General features: G+C 53.7%; 1 protein-coding gene across 4 annotated transcripts in view; it reads left to right on the forward strand.

Annotated features, from left to right (window-relative positions):
* The first annotated feature begins 245 nt into the window (after window positions 1-245).
* Window positions 246-23,614, forward strand: part of Atp2a3 (ATPase sarcoplasmic/endoplasmic reticulum Ca2+ transporting 3) — a 31,443-nt gene continuing 8,074 nt past the window's right edge. For 2 of the 4 annotated variants that reach the window (XM_005067435.4, XM_040749101.1), the window contains exons 1-17: window positions 246-519; window positions 8,761-8,778; window positions 9,029-9,111; window positions 10,407-10,511; window positions 10,637-10,775; window positions 11,053-11,133; window positions 11,220-11,305; window positions 13,068-13,532; window positions 15,081-15,169; window positions 15,326-15,428; window positions 16,207-16,338; window positions 16,743-16,868; window positions 18,140-18,358; window positions 18,456-18,791; window positions 19,859-20,079; window positions 20,794-20,996; window positions 21,842-21,927. In XM_005067435.4, the coding sequence (XP_005067492.1) occupies window positions 402-519; window positions 8,761-8,778; window positions 9,029-9,111; window positions 10,407-10,511; window positions 10,637-10,775; window positions 11,053-11,133; window positions 11,220-11,305; window positions 13,068-13,532; window positions 15,081-15,169; window positions 15,326-15,428; window positions 16,207-16,338; window positions 16,743-16,868; window positions 18,140-18,358; window positions 18,456-18,791; window positions 19,859-20,079; window positions 20,794-20,996; window positions 21,842-21,927 (2,610 nt within the window). In that variant the 5' untranslated portion in view covers window positions 246-401. Of the gene's footprint in view, window positions 520-8,469; window positions 8,539-8,760; window positions 8,779-9,028; window positions 9,112-10,406; window positions 10,512-10,636; window positions 10,776-11,052; window positions 11,134-11,219; window positions 11,306-13,067; window positions 13,533-15,080; window positions 15,170-15,325; window positions 15,429-16,206; window positions 16,339-16,742; window positions 16,869-18,139; window positions 18,359-18,455; window positions 18,792-19,858; window positions 20,080-20,793; window positions 20,997-21,841; window positions 21,928-23,614 lie in introns of all 4 variants that reach the window. The other 2 variants (XM_021225676.2, XM_005067436.4) reach the window with 2 other exon arrangements.

A 23,614-nucleotide genomic window follows, 5' to 3' on the forward strand; every position in this document is an offset into this window, starting at 1 on the left:
CTGCTCCTCCCCTAGGGCATCGAGAGGCGGCTTACACGCCAGCTGCACGCACCCTAACACTGCAGACCGGTTCGAGGCTCCCGGGCTGCAGCCTCAGTGCCGGGTTCGGTAGAACTGGCGGGGATTCCGTCCCCGCAGCGGGGCGGGGCGGGGCGGTGGCTGCGGGGGCGGCCGGAAGGGGTGTGGGTGCGGGGGCGGGTCCCGCGCCGCCCCGCCCAGGGGACGGAGCCCGGGGCGCAGCATCCTGGCGCGGGCCGGGCCGCCTCAGCCACTGCCGTCGGGGAAGGTCCCAGAGCGGTCATGGCCTCGCGAAGTGCCCGCCCCGGCCCAAGCCCTCAGCACCCCGGGCAGTAGCTCCGAGGAGAATCGGCCTGGACGTCGCGGACGGCTGGGCGGGCAGCATGGAGGAGGCGCACCTGCTCCCGGCTGCCGACGTGCTGCGCCGCTTCTCGGTGACAGCCGAGGGAGGCTTGAGCCCGGAGCAGGTGACCGACGCGCGGAAGCGCTACGGCCCCAACGGTGAGCGCGGGTCCCTGCCCCGCGGTGGGGAGCGGTTGTCCCCCTCCCGGCTCTTGGCAGGAAGCTGGGGCTCCGTAAGCCTTCGCAGATGTTAGTGGGGCACCTGGCGGGGCCCCGCGGCCTCCTTCATGGGGAGCGGCAGGATCCGCCCCCCCTGTCATTATGCACCCCTGCAAGTCTTCACCTATGGTGTCCGAGGGCTTCGCTGAATGCCCGCGCCAACGCTGCTGTGCAATCTGCTGGCACCCTGCAGGTGCGCACTCTGAGACATGCTAGCCAGGGTCTCCGGATCCAGCCTTTCAGCTGACTCCGATGTCTTCCCCGGAAGGTTCAATAAGACGCCCGAAAAGGCGCATCTTGTCAGCTGTCAGCTTTGGTGCTCTTACTCCCAGCCCCAGGTCTTCCTCTTTCTGCAACCCCAAGCGGATGTGGCTGGCGGGGGTTGATGTGGGTTTGAACTGCTGGGGCAAAGACCCACCTTCCTGAAGGGGCAGGCCGGAGGTCTGGAGGAGATCCCAGAGGAGTCTTTTCCCCAGTTGGTGGTCTGGAGTGGTACCTGCCCATCTGTGGGCATGGAGGGAGCCCATGGACCCTTGAAGTTTTCTGGGAGAGCAATGGCTTCCTCACCTCCCTCGAGGAGCACTGGGTTTTCTTCCTGCCAAAGTCTCACCAGTGCCAGTAGACTGCATCCAGATGTGGCCCACACATTGTTAGGAGCATGGAGGTGGGGGTGGACATATAGAGGTTCCCTGCAGTGTCCCTGTGAGCAGGACCTGTCATTCCTGCCTCAGGGTCATAGCACCTATAGGAGAGGGAGGGAGGGGAAAGGGAAAGAAAGGAGAGAGAGAGAGAGAGAGAGAGAGAGAGAGAGAGAGAGAGAGAGAGAGAGAGAGAGAGAGAGAGAGAGAGAAGATCCCACCCATTCCAAACTTGTATCTTTTTAGAGGGCCTACCCTTTAGAGTTGCCAGGCACTTGAGCGAGCCATGCTCTGGCCTGGCTGTCCCTCTGCTCAGGGCAGGCTGGGAAATTAGGAAGAGCTGTCAGAAAGGTTGCTTTGGGGTTTGTATTGGTTTATGAAAACCACCTCTTATGTAAATATTATCTTTCTGGAACAGAAATCCTTTTTCAAAAAAATTAGTTGCTATATTTAGTTGAGCTGTGGGAGGAACTAGGAGATAAATATTATTTAATATCCTCCATTAATGACTTGGCAGTGAGGGTGTCTGCTGAAGGAAGGCAAGGAAGCAGGGTCTTCCCCTGACCCCGAGGGAGCGGAAGGCAGACCTGGGGTCTACGGTCTCTTTAATGGGACTGTGGCCTCCAGCTTAGGATCTTGGTTCCCATATGAAGTTGGAAGCTCAACCTTTAGCTCTGTCCCAGGTCACACAGATTCTGTCCCCTGAGGGCTCTGGCCTAGTTTGCTGTCTTTTCTGGCTCATGCCGTCATTAGTCCAGCAGAGGCAATACTGAGAGCGAGGACGCCCCAGCCTCCTCACCCCAAGTAGTCTTGTCTGGTGATGGAGTCTCAGGGTGTCGGAGTGTGACTGGCGGAGGCTATTGGCTTGGCATGGTGTGTAAGGGCATGCGTGGTAGGACAGGTTGGTAGGGGTGCTTCAGGTGCCTCTGTTTTGATGGTGTTAATAAAAGCTCCTACTTCACTGAGCAGTTGTGACAGGCACTGCTTTCCATGCTTCTCATCAGTTAACTCATTTCTTCTTCTGAACAATTAGGAAGTAAGGACTTTGTCGCCCGTTTCACTGAGGAGGTGAATGAGACGCTTAGAAACTCAAGTGACCTGCCAAGGTCACAGTCAGTGTCTGGGTCGGCAGTGGGGCTTCTCCTTAGGTAGGCCTCAGTTTTTCCTGACTGTATCGGACAGACACAGGTTCTGTTCCCCCCTCCCCACGGTGCCGGTGCTTGTGCTAGGTGTTGGGGTTGTCTGGGCAGCAGCTATTCCTGCTTCATCCCTCGGTCCTCCGGGTCCCTCCCATCACTGGCTTGTTCCTCAGGAAGCCGCCCAGGGTTCTGGAAGTTGTCAGGTGAGCAGAGGGGAACCAGCTGCTTCTCCCTGCCTGTGGGGGAAGCTTGGGTATCCTCCAGCCTCTGCTCGGCCGCTGTAGTGCAGCAGATGGGGTAAATACCCTAGCTCTGCTTTGCCCTAAGCAGGCCACTTAGACGCTCTGCCTTGACTTCTGTGTTATGAGGGTACAGTAGGACCCATGCCAGGGTTGTTTGTCCAGAGTGAGGTCACTTACATAGAGTCATCCTGCCCTGGAACTAGGAGGTGGGGCTGGGCTCTGGGCCAGAGGCTGGGTGACAGGATGGGCAGGGTGTACAGGCAAAGGGGACACCCCAGGGACTAGTGTTCCCCCTACCATAGGCAGCTATGCACCTGCAAAGTCGTTAGTGCTGGAAACCACAAGGAAGTCATTTGCTTAACTCCTCAAAGTTTGCAAATTCTGCCTGGGGTGGAGAAATGGTGGGGGCACTGGGGAACCTCACCCTCCTGACTCCCCCCTCCCTTCCCTGACAGAAAACCTCAGAGTTGGGTAGAAGCCTCGCACAGACCAGCCGGGAGGTCCAACACACATGAAAACAGCACCAGCCCCCATACCCCTGTTAGCCTGGAGCTTGGTTCTTCCAGGGGCAGCCTCCCGAGTGCTGGGGTTTTAAGCCTGTGCCACCATGCTCGGTCTGATGGTGCTTTGTTTTTGTTTTAACTGTGCTCAGGATTGACCCAGGGCCTTACACAGGCCAGGCTAGATTTCTAACCACTGAGCTACACCCCTAATTCTAAATTTATTTTTAAATAAAAAGTTACACAAAGTATAATCTTCAAAGGGTACAAATAGTATGCAGTAAAGTCACCCCAACTCTATCCCCAGCCACCAGCCCCCTTCCTGGATACACATGGGGTGTGCATGGGGTCTAGGGTCCAGGGTTGTTTTCACAGGGACAGAGGCAGTCTGGCTGTGGTGGTCCTCTTGGCTAGAGCTCCTAGACACGACTACTGAGCTGCCCTGGGCTCCCTCATGGCTGCACAGGTTTCATCATGGCAGGCTTCCGTTTCTTCAGCACACTTCTCATGGCTGGGTGGTTCGTGGTCTTTGCTCGTCCACGCAGTATTACTAGGAGCCCTCCATCCCCACATCATGTCACCACTACAGGTGGCATTTCAGGACAAGCTCCTAGAGGAACTGGTGAGCAAAACAGGAGTCTTTTTCCATGTGTAGGGTCTGTGGCTGAGTCACTGCCCATGGGCTGAAGCAGTCAACCTGCCTGCTTCTGTCACCCAGACAGTGGTGTCAAAGTCCACATTTGACTGTGCTCATCTGATGGGAAAGTTCCTCTTATAGCTTTCCTTGCATTTTTTTTTTTCTGTTTCAAGTCAGGTTCGGCATCTTTGGTTGCTCAGAAGCCGTCTGACTTCTGTCTGTCCCTAAACAGCGTAGACCAAGGCCAGAGACTAGACTGTGCTAGGCTCATCCTAACACAAACACCCACCCCTGCGGACCCTTGAGAGCTGAGGATGTTGGGTCAGGAGAAATCCCAGGAGGGCTCAGCAGGGCCTTGGCTGTGACCTTGTTTCCTGCTTTCAGCCCAGGCCCCATTTGACACCAAACAGGGGAAACCCATGTGTATGACCCCCAGAAACCATGAGGACGGGGCAGGTGTGGCCTCACACCCTGGATGACCTCTGGCATACTTGCCCCTTTTTGGTCCCAGTGTCTTCCGCATGGTAGAGTTAGGCCTGCCCCTGTCAGCTAAGTGCCTTTCAGGGCCTGAAACTGCTTCTGCTGGGTGCTAGGTTACCTGCAGCCACCTTGGGCTTCGCCCTCCTCGTCACATCTCCTGGCTCTTACTGAGATCTGTCAAGTCCTTCCCAGCTGAAAGCCGGTGTGCCCTGAGCAAGATGGAGTCTTCCCTGTGATGTGGCAAGACGCACAGGTGGTGGCAAACGTTTCAGCACCAGCTCTGGGTAGGCTGGTGTGTCCCCTGCGGCACTGGGGCCATTTCTTCCTGACCCCCTGAGTGGTCCCCCTCGGAGCCGGACCAGGCCATCCACTCTAGGTGGACCCTGGAGACAGGGCAGAGCCAGGTGGGCTGGGCGGGCTCTGCCTGGCTAGAGCCTCTCCCTGCCTCCACAAGTGACAATTTAATTGCTCTGTAAATTTGCCTTGGAGGAAGACCTTGGTGAGTGCCCGCCTCTCCCAGCTGGAACTGACATTTAGAAGCCGAAATTCCAGTTTTCAGTGTTGAGAGAAGGAAGGAGTTGGAGGGGGAAATTAGAGGAGCAGGTGGTGTGTGGAGCCCAGGATGGGGTGAGGGGGCAGCCCAGCGGTGCACTTGGCTCTGCACCCTCTGCTCCATAGCTCCAGGGTACGGGCAGTAGGCCTGAGCCACTCAATAAACAATGACCTGGGGGTGGGGAGGGGGCACAGTGTGGCTCCAGCCTTGGTGCTCCCAAGATCTAGTGGTGGGAGGCCCAGTCTTAATTCCTGGTCAAAGAGTGGTGAAGTGACAAGGTTGGAATGAAAGGCCCCGGCTTCTTGCAGTCTGGATGAGGTGATGAGAAGGGTACATGGAGGAAAACAGAAGGCGGTGGCCCTCATGAAGCCTCTCGCTTGGTTGCAGAGATACACGCACATAAATCGGGGGAGACTGTGGAAGGACATGCTGGGCAGACCAGGGAAAGCCTCAGAGGCTGGCTGCTCCTGGGCTTTGATGCGCCTGCCTGCGTGGGGCTCCCTGCCCTGGGCCAGGCGCTGTTCCGGGTGCTGGAGATGCTGCATTGACCAATCCTGCTGTGGAGTTGATGGTCCATCTCTGTCAGTGTGCTAATGCCTGGTGACTGTGCTGTCCCTGTCAGGAGCTTGTACTGATACCTGTGACTGTGCTGTCCCTGTCAGGAGCTTTCTGCCAATCACTCTGCCTTCAGTCAACCTCAAGGGGCATCCCTGTCACCACAGCTTTTGTGCTCCGGGCCTGCCGGTGGCCTCGGCATAACAAAACTCATAGCAGGGTGTGAATTCATGTCCTTGGGACCAGCTCCCTTGTTCTGAGTCTCCTTGTGTGAGACTCAGGGGATCCCAGGCCTGGGCTAGTCCAGTGGGGTAGGATCCTACCAGGTTACTGCCTTCATCCTGTGTAGCTGTCAACACTGTGGTGGACAGGACAGGCATCCCTCCATTTAGCAACTAGGACGTTTGAACCAAGGCAGGCCTGGCACCACACCGGTCCTCAGGATCAGCTAGGGGCAGGTAGGAAAGCCAGCATCTTATCTTTCCCTTCACCGGGAACTCTTCCAGTCCCGGGCTTCCTCTGTGACCCTGTGACTCCATCATGTGAAAGACAATCAGGTCCTTCAGACCAGGCTTTAATGGGCAGGATATAGTGGCCCCCAAACCCCAACTGTGACGACAGAAGATCCTCTGGGACCAGGTAATTGGGCAGGTGGATCCGGGCTCACTACAAAGGAATGGGCACCCAGGTAAATATGCAGGACCCCAAGGTCTTTTGGATGGCCTCGACTGGGCAGTTAAGGGACCCGGGAAAGGAAGGTGGGGGCTACCTAGGGGTTAGCACAGGAGGCCCAGAGCAGAGGTTGAGGGTCAGATGGCCTGGGTGTAGAAATGTTCCTGATACTTCTCAGCTATGTGGTCATGAAGTTGTGACACAGTGTATCTGTTCTCGGGTGCTGTAAAATGGAAGTGATAACAGTATCTCCTCAAACTGAGTGAGAATCCTAGGGAAGCGCATGCACAAAGGGCAGCAGAGCAGCTTGTATGAGTCATGGATAAGTACCACTATAGGCGAGGGTCAGTATCCCAGCCATGTCGTCCATGGGACAAACAGCTAGCCGCTGCATGTGACTGCTTGAGTTTAAATGAAGTCAATAAAATTAGAAATGTCACCCTCAGGCACATGAGCCACTTTCCCAGGTCTCAGTGTCCACATGTAGCTAGGGACTGCTATGCCAGATGGAACAGAAACTCCTTCCATCTTCACAGATCGGTCTGTGGGACAGTGACCTTCCAGGGAGCCTTGCACCTGCCAACTGGGAACTAGCACACATCCTTTTTTTTGGAAACTCTCATGGGCTGAGAACCACACAGTTACAGTGTGGCCTCCAGCTGGGAGAAGCAGGAGTGTTTGTGGAAATACGATGGCTTTTAAAGAGTGAGTCACTGTGGGTCAGGGCGCCCGAGGGGAGATCCAGGTAGACAAGTAGAAAGGGGGAACTAGAAATACACCCCTAGGGCAGGCAGAATGTAGCCTGAAGACTAGTCCTGGTGTGTGAGCCTGCGACAAGTGTCCTAACCCCAGGCCTAACGCTGTGGAATCTGTGTCACAGGTGGCATGGAGCCTGGGGTGGGTGGGGTGGGGGTCCTGCCTCAGAGCAAAAGACCAGAGAAGCCGAATGAGAGAGTCAGGTGAGACTGACAGACCTTCTCGTGGCCATGAGACTTAGCAAGGTGAGAGACTCCTGGGGAGAGCCTAGCAGAGGCCGCTGACGTGTGCTGTGGGGTGGGCACCGCTTTGTTTGATGCAGGGGCATAGCTAAGATGACCGCTAAGGGACTCTGTGCCATTGGAGTACTGGCCCAGAAACTGGGCCTGGACCTCCCCCCCACCTTTCCTGTTCGCTTCAGTTAAATAGATCAGAAAGGAAAGTCTGTTTGATTTTAATCTCAACGCAGGACACTGGAGATTACATTTTCAGTGGAAAATGTCAGCCATTGCCTAAAATAGGACTTTAGAGAAAATGCTAGAAAGTGTATTTTTAGGTTATATGTTTCCCTCTCGGAGCCCCGAGGGCCAGAGGCTGCTTGCTGCTGCCCATGGTTCAGCTGACAGGTGAAGACCCTAAACTTCCCTGGTGTGCTGTCTGGAGAAAAGTGTCCATGGGCCAAGAACAGGTGGACAGATGTGAGGATCTGGGCCATGGTCAGGGAGTGGAAAGGGGAGGGTGGGAGGCTACCAATCTGTACTGCGAGTGGGTCCCAGGTATGGCTGAGGCTTTGAGCTGCCTGTGGGGGCAGACGGAGGCAGAGTTCAGGAAGACTGGCCATGGGGGCCCTTCAGTCAGCTTCAGCAGGGGAAGGTCTCTGCCATAGAGGAGAGCCTACCAGAGCGGCAACTCTGGGGTTCAGTTCCGCCACCTGTACACGTCTCCACACAGACACGGATTCGCTGTGGGACTTTGCTTCAGCTGCTTGTCCTCTCTGGTCCTCACGGACAGACGGGGAAACGGGCCTGGCACACCACATGCTTCTGCTGGAGGCTGCTGGGCAAAGTTAACGACCCCAGCTACCCAGAGCAGCCAGCCAGTAATTTTACAGTTGGTGTGAAATTAGCTCAAGAAGTTTGGCAGGAGGGCTGGAGCAATGGCTCAGCAGTTAAAAGCACTGACTGTCAGTTCCCAGCACACAAATGTCTGTAACTCTACTGCCACAGAATCTGACACCCTCTTCTGGCCGCTCTGGGCACCAGGTACGGATGTGGTGTGCACGCATTAAGTGCAGGCTAAACATTCTTACACAGAAAACATGAAAAGAAAATAAAAACGAAAAATAATCCCTTTAAAGCAGTTAGGCAGGTAAGCTGATGCAGGTGCTGCGGGTATTTAGAGAAAACAGTCTATAGTGCTGGGCGGGACTGGACAGTGAGGGCGGTCTTCCTTGAGTGTATCTGGAGTGGAGTCCCGAGGGGCATCCTGAGGAGGACCTGAGCATGACTGGTTGCTGGATGTCTAGAAATACGAGGGGTGTCCAGGGAGGCTGGTGGGTGGGATTCCCGGCTGACCTTTCCCTGGGGCTTACAAGGAGTACTGAGAACTTGCCAAGGCAAGGAGGCTCCCGCCAGGCTGGCAGCCATACGAGGAAGGTCAGTGCGATGGGCTCACGGGAACTGCCGACTCCGTGACCGCGGCTTCTTTCTCTTCTCCAGGCCTCCATTTCACTTCTGTGAAAGGGGGTGGGGACGGAAGCTCCTCTGCCCCTCTGGTCTCATCCTAAGGTGAGCCAGGCCACACTAGACCACTTACCAGGGGTGGGGTAAAGGGAGTCACCGAGCTTGCACACCGATTCTGTGACCTCAGAGCCGGGAGGACTCAGGAGATGCCATGGTGGGCCCGGGTGCACTCGCTCCATGGGAGGGGCTCCCAGACTCCAGAAGAGCCTACTAGTAACCACTTTTTTCCTGCCTCTTCCGGTTCCTGTGATTGCTTGGATCCTGCAGAGCTCCCTACTGAGGAAGGTGAGGCAGCATGGATTGGGGAGGCTGCAGGCTATAATAACCCTGAGCTAGGTACCCTCAGGCTGCGATACCCCAGTCCCAGACAGAGGTCTTGCTGAGCCCTCAGCTGGACCCTTCAGGACTTTGGGCTTTCCCTCTGAACAACAGGGAGGGGGTTCCTGAAAGTCCCTAGTTCTGAGTGGAGGTAGTGATGGGGGCAGTGTGGGAGGGGTGGCCAGGGGCCTGGGCCTCACACACTCTCCTGTTCCAGGGAAGTCCCTGTGGGAGCTGGTGCTGGAGCAGTTTGAGGACCTCTTGGTACGCATCCTGCTGCTGGCAGCCCTGGTCTCCTTTGTAAGTAAGGCCTTCCCTGCCACCCTGTGAGCCAGGTCCTGCCAGTGCTCAGAGCCCTGGGCTGCTCTCCTCTCAGTCAGGGACATTCCCCAGTCTTCAGCTGTCCCACAGTGAACTCCTGGCTTCCACCTGAATTCCTCTAACCCACTTATGCGCTGGTTCAGGGAGATTTCAAAACCCAAACCTGCCCTCCCTGTCCCTGCCTTAGCCAGGATCTGTCAACCTCAGCACCCTTGAACTAGATGGCTCTGGTTGGTCTGAGATGCTGAACATCCCTGGCCACATGTCAGATGCCAGCAGCACCTTCCAGTGACAATCGAATGTGTCTTCAGACATTGCTAGATGTCTGTTTAGGGGCCAAATTCCTTTGAAGGCTTCTTAGGTACACCAAACAGACTTTAGTGTCTGTCTTGGCTTCTCTTTCTTTATACCTTCCTCTTTCTTGCTATCTGGACCCCTTCTGGACCACAGGTCCTGGGCCCAGAGTGGTAGGTGGGCAGGGAGACAGTGCTTGCCTTCCAAGGCTGAGCAGCAAATACAAGGCTAATACAAAGCAGGCAGGTATGATTCCTACTCCTGGGGAGGAGACTTCATCTTGGTGACTCAGAATGTAGAGAGAGCCCCATGGTACTGGCTGGGACTGGCTTTTCCCATCCAGTGGTAGCTGACTTTCCTGATCACTGTCCTTGTGAAAACTGGAACTCTTACAAAAGAAAAGAAAAACAAACAAACAAAAACCCCATCCACGCAGATGTCTAAAATGGCAAAGCCTAAGGAGTACCTTTACCCTTCAAAGAACAGATGGGAACCCTGAGGACTTTGGAGGGAGGTGACAAGTCCCCAGCTGGGCCAAGAAGTGGACAAGGAACTTGGCCTGAGTCACATTAAGGCTGAGACTCTGTGGTGGGAATGGTGTTCCTCTGACTGGAGGATCTTCAGTATGAGCGCTCATCACAATCATGAGGACTTGTTAGCAGTTTCTGCCCAGATGTCTGAGCTGGCTCGAGAACTTTGGTTCTAACGAATTCCCAGGTGCATCTGGGGCTGCTGATTGAGGACCACAGTGAAAGCAGGGAAGGCAGAGAGGGGTCTCCAGCTGCTCTGTCCCTTTGAAGGCTGGTTTGGGTGGGATGAGGGCCAAGGCTACTCATCTGTAAGATGGGCATCCTTCCTCCACCAAGGCCTCCTCTCTAAGTCCAGGTTTCCCCAGGGAGCAGACAGAATTCTGGGGATAAAAGGCAAAGAGCTCATTCCAGGGGACACTCCAGCCAGGCTGATCAGCTCTGTCCCTGCAGGTCCTGGCCTGGTTCGAGGAGGGTGAAGAGACCACGACTGCCTTTGTGGAGCCCCTCGTCATCATGCTGATCCTGGTGGCCAATGCCATCGTGGGAGTGTGGCAGGTGGGAGGTGCTGGGGGTGGGCCATCTCTCCTTTCAGGTCCCTCCTAGTCCCAAAGACTTTTCTGTCAAGTAGGAGGCCTCCTGGGGCAACAAAGGGAGACCAGCTGCCCACTTATGTTCTGCAGGAACGCAATGCTGAGAGTGCCATTGAGGCCTTGAAGGAGTATGAGCCTGAGATGGGTAAGGTGATCCGCTCTGACCGCAAAGGTGTGCAGAGGATCCGAGCCCGGGACATTGTCCCTGGGGACATTGTGGAAGTGGCAGGTGGGTATGTCCAGGCCCTTCTCCTTTCGCTATGTGACAGCAGGGAACCTCGTTTCTCTCTTTGCTTCTGTTTTGCACTATGGAGGAGTGACTGTTGGAACCTTCCAAAACCCTGATGGGCAGATCCAGAGACTGTGGCCAGAGTGTCTGGGATCTGCCTGAAGGGCCATAGCTCAGGGCCCTGCCTCTAGTCGTAGCCTTGCCTCTGGGAGCCTTTCTGATTTTGCTGAGCTTAGGGTCCCAAACCACTCTCAGCCATGCCATTCTCCTTGTGCAGTGGGAGACAAGGTGCCTGCTGACCTCCGCCTCATTGAGATCAAGTCAACCACGCTTCGAGTGGACCAGTCCATCCTGACAGGTGAGGCCCAAGGGCTCGGGGAGAGTGGGGGTGGGTCTAGGTGATGGGCTTGTCTCCAGGTTTCTCATACCTCATCCTGTCACCAGGGGAATCTGTGTCTGTGACCAAGCACACAGACGCCATCCCAGACCCCAGAGCCGTGAACCAGGACAAGAAGAACATGCTGTTTTCTGTAAGTTGTCGGGATGCTCGGGGCTCTGCCTGGATAGGGTTTTTGTTTGTTTGTTTTTCTTTTCTTTTGTAAGAGTTCAGTTTTCATAAGGACAGTGATCAGGAAAGTCAGCTAACAATAGTCCTATAGGAGCACTGGTGGGATGGCTCATCTGATATAGGCACTTACCACCAAGCCCGAAGATCGGAGTTTGATCCCCAGAGCTCACAGGCTGAAAGGAGAGAACTGATTCCCATAGGTTGGCCTCCAACCTCCACATTCACATGGTGACCTATGCATGCACCATCACCACCATCATCATCACCTCCATCAACACCACCAACACCAACAACACGAAAAAGTAATAAGAATATTTTTGTCTGTCATTTTTTAATTCATTTTTATTATATTTTTTATTTATTTTTATTCTGAGGCAGGGTCTTGCTGTGTATCTGGCTGTCCTGGAACTGCCTATGTAAAACAGGCTAGCCTCTAACTCAGAGAGCCACCTGCCTCTACCTCCTGAGTGCTGAGATTAAAGGTGTGAACCACAACTCCTGGCTCGTAATTTTTTACATTTTCAAAGTCCTATAGAAATGGATCTCTTGGTTACCAACAATACATGCAAATTTTTAGTAATCTTAATAGCTTGTGTTTACTGAAACCTGCTTCTTGGCATTGGTCTAAGTCCTTTAAACTTGATAGTTTATTTAACCCACACAGCAAACCATTGAAATGAGGCTGTTTGTATCTTGTTATCTGTGTTAGGAAACAGGCTAGGAGAGAGTAAGTCAATTGCCCATGGTCACAGTGAATAAGCAGCAGAGTTGAGATGTAAGTTCCCACATCTGAGTCTTAAGGATTTCTCTTTCCTGCTAGGACACTGTGCTTCCAACTAGAGAGGGACAGGGCTTGCCTTAAGTCACTCAATGGAAGACACTCAGGGCACAGGAGAGGGTAACAGAAGCGATAGGGGGAGCTGCGATTCAGCTAGGCCACGCCCCCAGCACACCCAGGCATAGGTGGCTCCCTGGAAGTGACCGGGAATGGAGAACACCATGGGTCCTCAGCTCCTGAAGCGAGCCCTTCCTGAGTGCATGTGCAGATAAGCTGCCTTGGATGAGGAGGGAGGCATAAGACACACGGAGGTCGTGTGGCTTGCTGTGGGTCTGTGTCTTAGTTTGGGAGGGGCCAGCTATCGGGGCAAAGCTACATTGCTCTGCATAAAGGAAAGGCAGAGTTATCTCTAGCACCTGTGTTCTTATCACCTGCCTCCACATCCATCCAAAGGGGGCACCAGGCAGTTAGCCTCTTGGGCCTCTGTGGGGGCATGTTGCAGAACAGGACACTGGGGTACAAGGCCACCTGTCCTCTACACTAGGAGTTGGGTCTTTTGCCCAGGACCTAGGGAATGGGAGTGCCAAGCCTCAGGTCTTGTGGATTCTTCAGTAAATATTTATAAACTACTTTCCTGGGATTATTGTCAGGGACTCTCCTTTCTGTATGTGGCCATAGTGGCTGTTTATGAGTCCTATTTGATGGGTTGAACTTGAGACATGTGGCTGATATCAATCCTGAAGCCTCCTCTGTGCCAGGCACTATGCTAAGCACAGGACATGTAGTGACCCTCTAAACCCTTGCCTTCATAGAACAATCCAGTAAGTACCAAACTATGTAAGTCTGGAAACACTGGCCACACAGAAGAGCCTATTCTGGCTTGGAGTCAGGGATTCCCGGCCCTGGCCAGAGGCTAAGCAATACTTCCTTGTCCTTCTCTGGCCAGGGCACCAATATTGCATCAGGCAAAGCCCTGGGTGTGGCTGTGGCCATAGGCCTGCACACAGAGCTGGGCAAGATTCGGAGCCAGATGGCAGCTGTGGAGCCTGAGAGGACACCACTGCAGCGCAAGCTGGATGAGTTTGGGAGGCAGCTGTCCCATGCCATCTCGGTGATCTGTGTGGCTGTATGGGTCATCAACATCGGCCACTTTGCTGACCCAGCCCACGGTGGATCGTGGCTCCGGGGTGCAGTCTACTACTTCAAGATTGCCGTGGCCCTGGCTGTGGCTGCTATCCCCGAGGGCCTCCCAGCAGTCATCACTACATGCCTGGCACTGGGCACAAGGCGTATGGCACGTAAGAATGCCATCGTGCGGAGCCTGCCCTCTGTGGAGACCCTGGGCTGCACCTCAGTCATCTGCTCTGACAAGACAGGGACGCTCACCACCAATCAGATGTCTGTCTGCAGGGTGAGTGGCAGCTGAGTTGGGACCCACTGGGGTTAGGTGATGCTGGGCAGCTGGGTTGGCTCCCTGACCTCCTTTTGGGTAAGGGATGGAGACCTGTGTGGTGTCTGTCCATTGGCGGTGGGGAGCTGCAGACTGAGGTCTTCCATGTATAAAGCAGACTGTATCAGTGCCTGTCTAGATACATCACTGGGGCCCAGTGTCACTGCAGTGTCCTGGGAAGGTCGTTTCCAGTCTGTGGACCTTAGTCTCCTCATCTAAAACCTAGGTATGAGCGCTGCCAGGTAACTACCTTAAGGGATCCAAAAGAGGGTCAAGTGCAGTCTCCGTGTCATTGGACCCAGGTTCTATCCGTCCCTGTCTTGACTGTTCACCTGACGCCTGTCACCAGATATGCTGGCTCCAGTTGTCCGGGAAGGACCAGGGCAGCAATTATTCATTCCAGGGCACTTGATCCCACATCCTGGGGCCACTGTGCACATGTTCCAGGGATTCTGGCTGGAATTCCAAGGGGCGAAGGCCCATTCTGACTCAGCAGAGAGATAGCTGGGGAGATGGTGGCAGCTGTAGGTTTCACACCTTCTCAGCCACCTGTCAGGCCCCTTCTGCATTGCTCCCACAGTCTTCCTAGTAGGCCCTAGGGGCTAGCTTAGGACTCTTGAGACCTTACAGCCCCATGGAAGTACATCAGAGCCTGATGTAGGGGAGAGGCGTGGGCAAGCTCTGCTGTCCTGAATCCTCTGACTTGTTGAAATCCCTAGTGGGAGTTAATCTGTTCAGTGTTCTTTGACTAAAATAAAGATTTGAGAAGCATGGTGTGGGACAGTAGCTGAGCATGCTGGGTAATTGACTCTGCTTGTTGGAAGACCACCCCAGAACAGAGAGGACAAGAAGGAAGGCATAGTCTGGGATGCTAGGCTTCGAGATGCTAGGCTGACCACTGGCTTGAGAATGAGCTGTAAGAACTTGTCTCGGCTGGCTGATGGACTAGGAAATGGGCTGCCCTGGTAGGAGAGAGTGCAGGTAGGGGCCGGATGACCCGGCAGGCCCCAAGAGGCTCATTCTCTAAGGTCACCTGTGGGTTGGCTGAAACTACCTCAGAGCAAGATATGGGTTTCTTCCTTGAAGGTAGAGAATTCATCCCTTGCAGTTGGGCTCTGGGCCCACTTTTCCCCCATGTTACTGGTAGAGAAACTGAGGCTTAGATACTTGAAAAGGGGTCACACAGAGATGGACAAGGGCCCAGGTATCCTGCTCAACTCAGGACCCTGTCATGTTGGCAGCCATCTCAGGCTTTGAGAAATGGGCCACAGAACCCTCAGGAGTCCCCAGCAAATGGCCAGTGAGAGCCAGATGCCACTGGGAACAGCAGTCTCAGGGTGCCTAGCCCGGGCCTGGCCTGGGCTCACTCTTCACTCTAGTGAGGAAGGAAGGCCCTTCAGCGACTCTGGAGGGTGCCACAAACATCCTCCTTGGTCAGACAGTTTTTTTTAAGCTGACAGCAGAGAGAAAGGAAGCCACAGCAGCCTGAGCCCGCCCTTGTGTTTGCAGATGTTTGTGGTAGCTGAAGCAGAGGCAAGCTCCTGTAGTTTGCATGAATTCACCATCTCCGGTACCACATATACCCCAGAGGGCGAAGTGTGAGTGTGGGAGAGAGGGCACGGTGAGGTCAAGTGGGTGGAGCTCTGTGGGACACCAGGGGGGTCCGTGGAAGTGGTTTCCTGGGGGAGGGGGTCAACGAAGGACACCTCTCAGGGGCGGGGCCAGGCCCTGTGCTGACCACTTTCTCTCTGCAGGCGACAAGGAGAGCAGCCTGTGCGCTGTGGGCAGTTTGATGGACTTGTGGAGCTAGCGACCATTTGCGCCCTTTGCAATGATTCAGCACTGGACTACAATGAGGTGGGCCCCCACTCCTTTTCATGACCTCCCTAGGTTCCATTTCTCAGGACAGACCCTTCTCCTTTGCCCAGAGTCTCATTGTTCCAGGCTGGTGTTCCTTGCTGCTTCAGAGGGCCACACCCCTGGAGCATGGTCACCCCTGCACACCCTCCCTTCCTACCCTCCTTGTCATTCTGCTCACGTGGCTTGTGTAACCTTGCCCCCTGAGAGGCTGCCATGCGAGAGGCTGGAAGGCCGGGATGCTTTGGGAAGACATTGGGTGGGGGTCAGGACAAGAGCGGACATTTAAAGCAGAGGGCATGTCATGGGAAAGGCTCATTCTGCAAAGGTAGAGGTGACACATCGAATGCCATTTCTGCGGCTGGAGCAGAGGAATGGAACATACAGGAGGAGACTCCAGCCTTCCAGGAACTCTTTGCCAGGCCAAATCGGTTCCCATGCCAAGCCAAGGGCAAGCAGAGAGCCACCAAAGGGTTTTGAGCAGGGGACTGGTATGACCACACTGCCTCTCCAAAAGATGCTCTGTGTGTGTCATAGCACAGACTGATAACAACACGGGCCCGGGAGCCCTGTGCGGTAAGGGAGGAGGGTTGAAGCTCAGCGAGAAGAGCCTGGAAGCCCTGTGGGCTGAAGTACTCATAGAATCAATCCCAGCACTCGGGAGGCTGAGGCGGTTGTGAATTTGAGGCCATCCTGAGCTCATAGCAAGACCCTATCTCAAAATTAGTAAGTAAAGACAGCAGGAGGCCCTTACTCCCTGTGTGCTGTGACCCTTCAGGCCAATTGCGTGTATGAGAAGGTAGGAGAGGCCACGGAGACAGCCCTGACTTGCCTCGTAGAGAAGATGAACGTGTTTGACACAGACCTGAAAGCGCTGTCCCGGGTGGAGCGCGCTGGCGCCTGCAACTCGGTGAGTACGATGCAGCTGCCTTGGCTGCTCAGCCCAGAGCTCTGGTGTGTCTGTGGATGCTGCGCAGCCCAGAGCTCTGGCATGTCTGTGCATGCGAAAGACAAAAGTACAGGCTGGGGAGCTTCGAGGGAGAACCGGGACCTCAAGCACCTTGTAAGATGAATCTGTGGAGCAGAGGGAGGAAAGGGCTGGGTGTAGGCACAGGCTTCCAGTTGGGAAATGAGCACATTCTGGGAGAAGAAGGTGGGAACCTTGAGTTCCAGAGTCAGCGGAGTGCAGATAGCAGGCCACAAGAAACAAGAGTCAGCGGAGTGCAGATCTTCTTCTGATTGGCTAGTGAGAAGCAGGCAAGAGTTGCCAGCTCTGTCCTTCATGCCCTGACCCTGCTCTCCTGGACCCTGCAGGTCATCAAGCAACTCATGCGGAAGGAGTTCACCCTCGAGTTCTCCCGGGACCGGAAGTCCATGTCTGTGTACTGCACACCTACCCGTCCTGACCCCAAAACCCAAGGCAGCAAGATGTTTGTGAAGGTGGGGGCCTGCCTGTGTGGCCTGGGGTTACTTCTGGGATCTGGGGGAGGGGAGTAGGGGGCAGGGGGCAGGGAATCTGGTCTCCAGGCTCTAAAACACCACAAAGTATAGCTGGTAGAGTGTTTGCCTAGAGTGCAAGAGGCCATAAGTTTGTTCCCTAGAATGACATCAACCAGGTACAGTGGCACATGCTTCGAATCTCAGCACTCGAGGGAGTAGAGATAGGAGGGTCTGCTACCTAAGCGAGTCTGAATTCATGAGACCCTATCTCAAAAAAGAAAGGAAGGAAGAAAAGAAGAGAAAAGAAAAGCAGATGAACCAAAACCCAAACAAATAAACAGCCCCACACACTGCAGCTGTGGGGAGACCCGGAGAGCCGTGAGGCCCATTGTCAAAGTGAGGTTGGTCAGCATGCATTAGGGAACTGAGAACAGCACCCAGTGACTTAGGTCCCTGGTTCTGGCCCGAGGGTCACTGCCTTGCTACAGGACTTGGGGGTCAGCAGTGCTCCTCTACCGTCTCAGGCACCCCATGGGAATGACAAAGTTGGGCGAGAAGCTCTCAGAAGCTCCTTTGCCTCTGATCACTGGTGGTGATGTGATTGGTGCCTAGTTTTTGGAAGCTGAAATCTGGGAAGAGAAAGCAGAAACTCCCATTTCAGCTCTCTAGGGCTGCTTTCAAATCCAACAGAAGGATCCCATCCCTACAGTGGAGTACCCGTGAAATGACAGGGCTTCCATCCTGGGAACCCTGGCTACTGAGAGAAGGTAGCCCCTGGGTTTTTAGGCTAAGGGAGAGAGGAAGAGGCCATTGATGGGCTAGCCAGAAACCAACCCCAGGCCCACGCAAGACCCTGATAAAACTGAGGAGTTAGTCACCCCTCCACCAAAAGCCACCTTGCCAGGGTCACACGTGCCACACTGCGTGCCTGTCTTTCGAGTGCCCTGGCAGGGTTCAGTATGCCATTCTGCTGTGGCGCTCGTATGAAGTGGGAATTCCAGTGGCCACAGGCAAGCAGAGAGGGGCACATGTTCCCACGGGAGAGGCAGATCCCAACCAGACCTCCAAATGTTGCAGTAAGCCGTCTCAGTCGTGGGCTGGTAGATGGCTGTGACCTCACCTGCCTTTAGGTTTTCTCATAGTGAGACCCACCAGGTTCCCCCTCTGAGCTTACAGAGGGTGGTTCTTCCCTTCTCCATAGTTTCCTCTACTGAGCAGTAAGGAGGGCCAGGGTCCTGGCTGGTGGAGGTGACTCCCCCTTCCCTCTGCAGGGAGCTCCCGAGAGTGTCATTGAGCGCTGTAGCTCAGTCCGAGTGGGGAGCCGAACAGCACCCCTGAATACCACCTCCAGGGAACACATTCTGGCCAAGATCCGGGATTGGGGCTCAGGCTCTGACACATTGCGATGCTTAGCATTGGCCACCAGAGACACACCCCCAAGGAAGGAGGACATGCGATTGGATGACTGCAGCCAGTTTGTACAGTATGAGGTGGGTGCTGAGAGCTGGGTTCTTCTTGCAGTGGCTGGGCACCTACCAGGTCAAGCATAGACTCGGAATGTGCTTGCCTCTGCCTCCCTCCCCACAGACAGACCTGACCTTCGTGGGCTGTGTGGGCATGTTAGACCCACCGAGACCAGAGGTGGCTGCCTGTATCACACGCTGCTCCCGAGCGGGCATTCGAGTCGTCATGATCACAGGAGACAACAAAGGCACAGCTGTGGCCATCTGCCGTCGACTTGGCATCTTTGGGGACACAGAAGATGTGCTGGGCAAGGCCTACACGGGCCGTGAATTTGATGACCTCAGCCCAGAGCAGCAGCGCCACGCTTGCCGCACCGCCCGCTGCTTTGCCCGTGTGGAACCAGCACATAAGTCTCGCATCGTGGAGAACCTGCAGTCCTTTAATGAGATCACTGCCATGGTGAGGCTATGGTGTGCAGGGCAGCGGGTACAGCCTGGGAGCTGCTTTAAATGATTACTGCTGGAACCTAGTTCTTGCCCTCACCTTTGACTTTAGCACTGACCTTGATCTCCAACTTGTTTTGCTAATCACATGCTTTACCAGTGAGGTTAACCCCAGCCCCTTGACCCTCTTATTATTTACATTAAGCTTAATCCTGATATGCATATAAGTCTTGACCTGGTCCAGAACTGATCGAAGACATTGACTGTGATTCTCTGACACTGTTCAGTGTTCAACTTTATGTTGATTTCAATTTTAAACTGGCCTCCAATCCTGACCTTGCAACTCCAAACTTGACTATGTCACTAGTCATGAGGACAATAACCTTGACTCTGACCTCTACTTTAATTTGTATTGTTTACCTTCAGCCTGCATCTTGCCTAGATTCTGTCCTTTACCGTGTGACTCTAGTATGTACCTGGCCCTTGACTTGGACTTTATGTCTGAATTGATTTTAGTTTTCCCCCTAATCTCAGTTTGATGGTCTACTCCACACCCAACCTGAATTTCACACCAATCCTCAGTGTTGGTCCACCTCATCCTTACCCCTGCCTCACCATCTTCTCTGGACTTAGACTTGGTCTTGTCCAATTTCATCCAAGCCCATATCCCTTGACTTCTCTAATCCCATCTTCAAACCAACTTATAAGATCATGCTTATTTTTCCTTCCTTCCTTCCTTCCTCCCTTCCTTCCTTCCTTCCTCCCTCCTTCCGTGTTGTGGGGGGTGGGGAGGGGCAGGGGTGCTGTTGCAGGGCCCTCACTCTGTCACTGAGCCACATCCCCTGACCTTTTTTCACTTTTATTTCGAGACAGGTTTCAGTAAGTTACCAAGGCTGGTCTTGAACTTGTGGTCTTCCTGCTTGTTTTATGAGTGGCTGGGTCTACGGGCTGGCTCTCTAAGTTCATTCTTGACTCCACCATGTCTTCTATCTGTCTGAGTTCTTGGGGCTAACAGTGGGGTTACTAGGGATAAGAGGAAATAGACAAGTTTCTCAGGTGTGTGCTACCTGGCCCGGCCCACAGACTGGCGATGGGGTGAATGACGCACCAGCCCTGAAGAAGGCAGAGATTGGCATCGCCATGGGCTCAGGCACCGCTGTGGCCAAGTCAGCAGCAGAGATGGTACTGTCCGATGACAACTTTGCCTCCATCGTGGCTGCAGTGGAGGAGGGCCGGGCCATCTACAACAACATGAAGCAATTTATCCGCTACCTCATCTCCTCCAATGTTGGTGAGGTTGTCTGGTGAGGCTCCATGCTCTCTCCTCCCAAGCCCCTGTACCAAACAACTCTATGTTCCTGAGAAGGCTTCCCCAGGATTGTGGTGCACCTCAGCATCCTCTACCATCCTCCAGCCACGGTCTTTCCTCTTCATCACTTCTCACTCTTGAGACCCATAAGACTGGAGAAGCAGCTTCACCACAGGGCAACAGGGTGTCTTCATGTATGCATGCATTAATGTGTGTGTGTGTGTGTGTGTGGTGTGTTCAGGTTAGAGGTCTATGCTTAGGAATGCATGTGTGCTCTTACATGTCATTGGGTATAATCTCAAACAGAATGTAGACCAGAGTGTGCTTATGTTCCCATTCCTGTTTGCATGGGAGAGATGGCTGCTGGATGCTGTGAGGTCATGTGTATTCAATGCAGGTGAATTCTGCACATTTGTGCTTTGGGGCCAGCATATCGGTGAATGCTTGTGTTTATGTGTTTGTGTGGTTGAGTAACAGGCCTTACATGTTTGCACATGTCTGCTGCTTGGGCATGTGGTATGTGTGTATACACCCAACTGTCTTTTGTTAGACATAAAGGGCAAATATAGCCAGTATACTCACACTCCTCCCTCCTGGGCTGCAGAGGAAACTGCAGAGGGTCCTTCTTCCAGCCTGGGGTAAGAGGTATAGCTGGATCCTCTGGTGGTAGCTGGTCTGCTTGGGCTAGAGCCCATGACTCTGGTTTTAGCATCTTCCTCACAGCAATTCTGGGCCTGCCTGAAGCCCTGATCCCTGTGCAACTGCTGTGGGTAAACCTGGTGACAGATGGCCTCCCTGCCACAGCACTTGGCTTCAACCCACCAGATCTGGACATCATGGAGAAGCTGCCTCGGAACCCCCGTGAGGCTCTCATCAGTGGCTGGCTTTTCTTCCGGTATTTGGCTATTGGAGGTGAGCAGGGAATTATCCCTCAGGAGCATCCTAGGTGTGCAGACTGCAGATAGTGCAACTCAGCTAGCTTCCGCTAGCAGATGCTCTGGGCTCATGTGACTAAAAAGACTAGGCACAGGGTACGGCTGGTCTGTCAGTCTGCCTTTTTCCCTTCAGGTGGGGCCTCTCACTAGCCTGGAGCTTGCCCTTTTGGGGTGGGGGAGGCAGGGGAGGCTTGCTGGCCACAGAAAGTTCTAGTGATCCTCCTGTCTGTATCCTGCAAACCCATAGTGCCAGGATTACAGGCACACCTGGCCACATCCAGCCTTTACATGGATGGTGGGGATCCAAATTCAGATCTTCATGCTTATGCTCACTGAGTCTCTCCAGCCCAGGGAGGTTTGTTGTTTTGTTTTGGTTTTTTATTTTTTGTTTGTTTTGTTTTTCAAGACAGGGTTTCTCTGTGTAGCTTTGGAGCCTATTCTGGCACTTGCTCTGTAGACCAGGCTGGTTTCGAACTCACAGAGATCCACCTGCCTCTGCCTCCCGAGTGCTGTGATTAAAGGGGTGCGCCACCACTGCCCGGCTTGGAATTTATTTTTATAAAAGCCTCAGGCCTGTTTCTATTAGTTTTTATTAGTGCAAATTAGACTAGTCACTATACCCAAGAGTGTGGCAGATGAGACTGCCACTCAGAGCCCATGATTGGCACAGGATAGATGTTAGTAGGCCATGGCTTATGAAAGGAGAGGGAAAGTCAAGGGATGGTTGGGTAGTGGATATGAATGGCAAACAAACAAACAAACAAACAAACAAGCAAACAAACTCAACTGCTTACTGTGCTGTGTCTCTTCCTCTGCCCACAGTGTATGTAGGCCTGGCTACGGTGGCTGCCGCCACCTGGTGGTTCCTATATGACGCCGAGGGACCTCAAGTCACCTTCTATCAGCTGGTGAGCAAGAAGAGGCCAGACAGGGGAATTACAGATGATATAGTTGAGGGAGTCCCAGAGGGAGACACAGCCTTCATGGCTGGCCTGCAGCTGTCTTCCCCAGCTCAAGGAAATACTACACAGCACAGTGTAGAGCAGTTTTAGCTTAGTTCATTCAGCTCAGGAAGCAAGCCAGATGCCCTTTCAGCTGCTGTGTCTCCTTCTGGCCCTTTGCTTGAAACAGACACACAGAACAGTGGACAAGGACAGCTGAGGGAGTTGGGACCCTTCCTTGATGGATGCCACCTGCATTGTTGGAGAGGAGGTGGCCCTAGGGCCATGTTCTGTACCCAGCAGCCCTCGAGACCAGAGAGCATCTCTACCAGTTCGCCACAATACAGAGCATAGCCCCGCCTCCTTCAAAGGCTAACATCCCTCCCCTCCTGTCCTCAGCCAGGGAGCCCATCATCCTTGATGACCTCAACACCACTGGCTCCCGTGATAGCTTTGGACTAGAGTGTGGCACTGTGCCTCCATCCATCACTGTGTCTACATCCATCCTTCAGACCAGTGGTTCTCAGCCTTCCCAATGCTATGACCCCTTAATACCATTCCCCAAGTTGTGGTGTCCGCAACCATAAAATTATTTTTGTTGCTCCTTCATAACTATAATTTTACTACCGTTATGAGTCAAAATGTAAATCTCTGAAATGCAGGCGGTCTTAAGTTACCCCTTTGAAAAGTTGTTCAACCCAGGGGTCTCGACCCACAGGTTGAGAACCACTGCTTTAGACCAAGGATTCTCCCATCTCTAGGGATTTCCTGTCTCTCTCCTGAGATCCCACCCCACAGATGCTATTTACCACCTCTGCCATTTTCACAGGCCCCATGCAAACCATAAGGCTCACACCAAGGCCATCTCCTTCCACAATGATCTCTCTCCTCTATCTCATCTCAGACCCACTGTCTGCCTCGTCACTCAGGCTGACCCCCGGAGTCACATTAGACATCTCCTTAAGCCCCAGTCAGCCTGACGTGATGTTTTCTTCTCAACTGCTCTTAGCTCATTCCTTTCCTCATTCAGTCACTTGGTCAGGAAATATCTATCAAGTTCTCACTTTGGCCTGGGCACAAATTACTGAAGCCATGGGAGTGTTATCAGGGGGTCTCTACAAAGAGCTGGCAGTCTGGGGGAGGGGCTGTGGAAATGGGGAACCCTATTCAGGGTGGGAAGTGCTTCAATGGGAGGCTGAGACAGAACCTTAGGCTAGAGTCACCGATGTCTCTCTCCCTCTCTGTGCTTCTGTGTCTCTGTCTCTGTCTCTCTGGTATTTATGTGTTTGTGTGTGTACATGTGCACATGTGTACAGAGGCCAGAGGTTGTCATTGGGTGTCTCCCTTGATTACTCTAAACCTTATTTTTTTTTTGAGACAAGGTCTCTCACTGAACCTGGAGCTCATAGATTCATAGACTCAGCTGGCTCCGGTATCTGCCTGCCTCTGCCACCTTTCCAGCCTTAGAGTTTTCAGATTTCAAGAGAGGGATTCTTGAGGAAACTCCCAAAAGAGAACACTCTGATTCATGACTTTTTAAAAAGTATCTGCTTGTTTTCTATTTTTTTAAGGTGGGGGAGTGTTGGGTTTCTGAGACAGGGTTTCTTTATGTAGCCCTGGCTATCCTGGAACTCACTCTGTAGTCCAGGCTGGC

This window comes from Mesocricetus auratus, unplaced genomic scaffold (genome assembly GCF_017639785.1).
Source record: "Mesocricetus auratus isolate SY011 unplaced genomic scaffold, BCM_Maur_2.0 Super-Scaffold_100007, whole genome shotgun sequence".
In the NCBI taxonomy this organism is placed as follows: domain Eukaryota; kingdom Metazoa; phylum Chordata; class Mammalia; order Rodentia; family Cricetidae; genus Mesocricetus; species Mesocricetus auratus.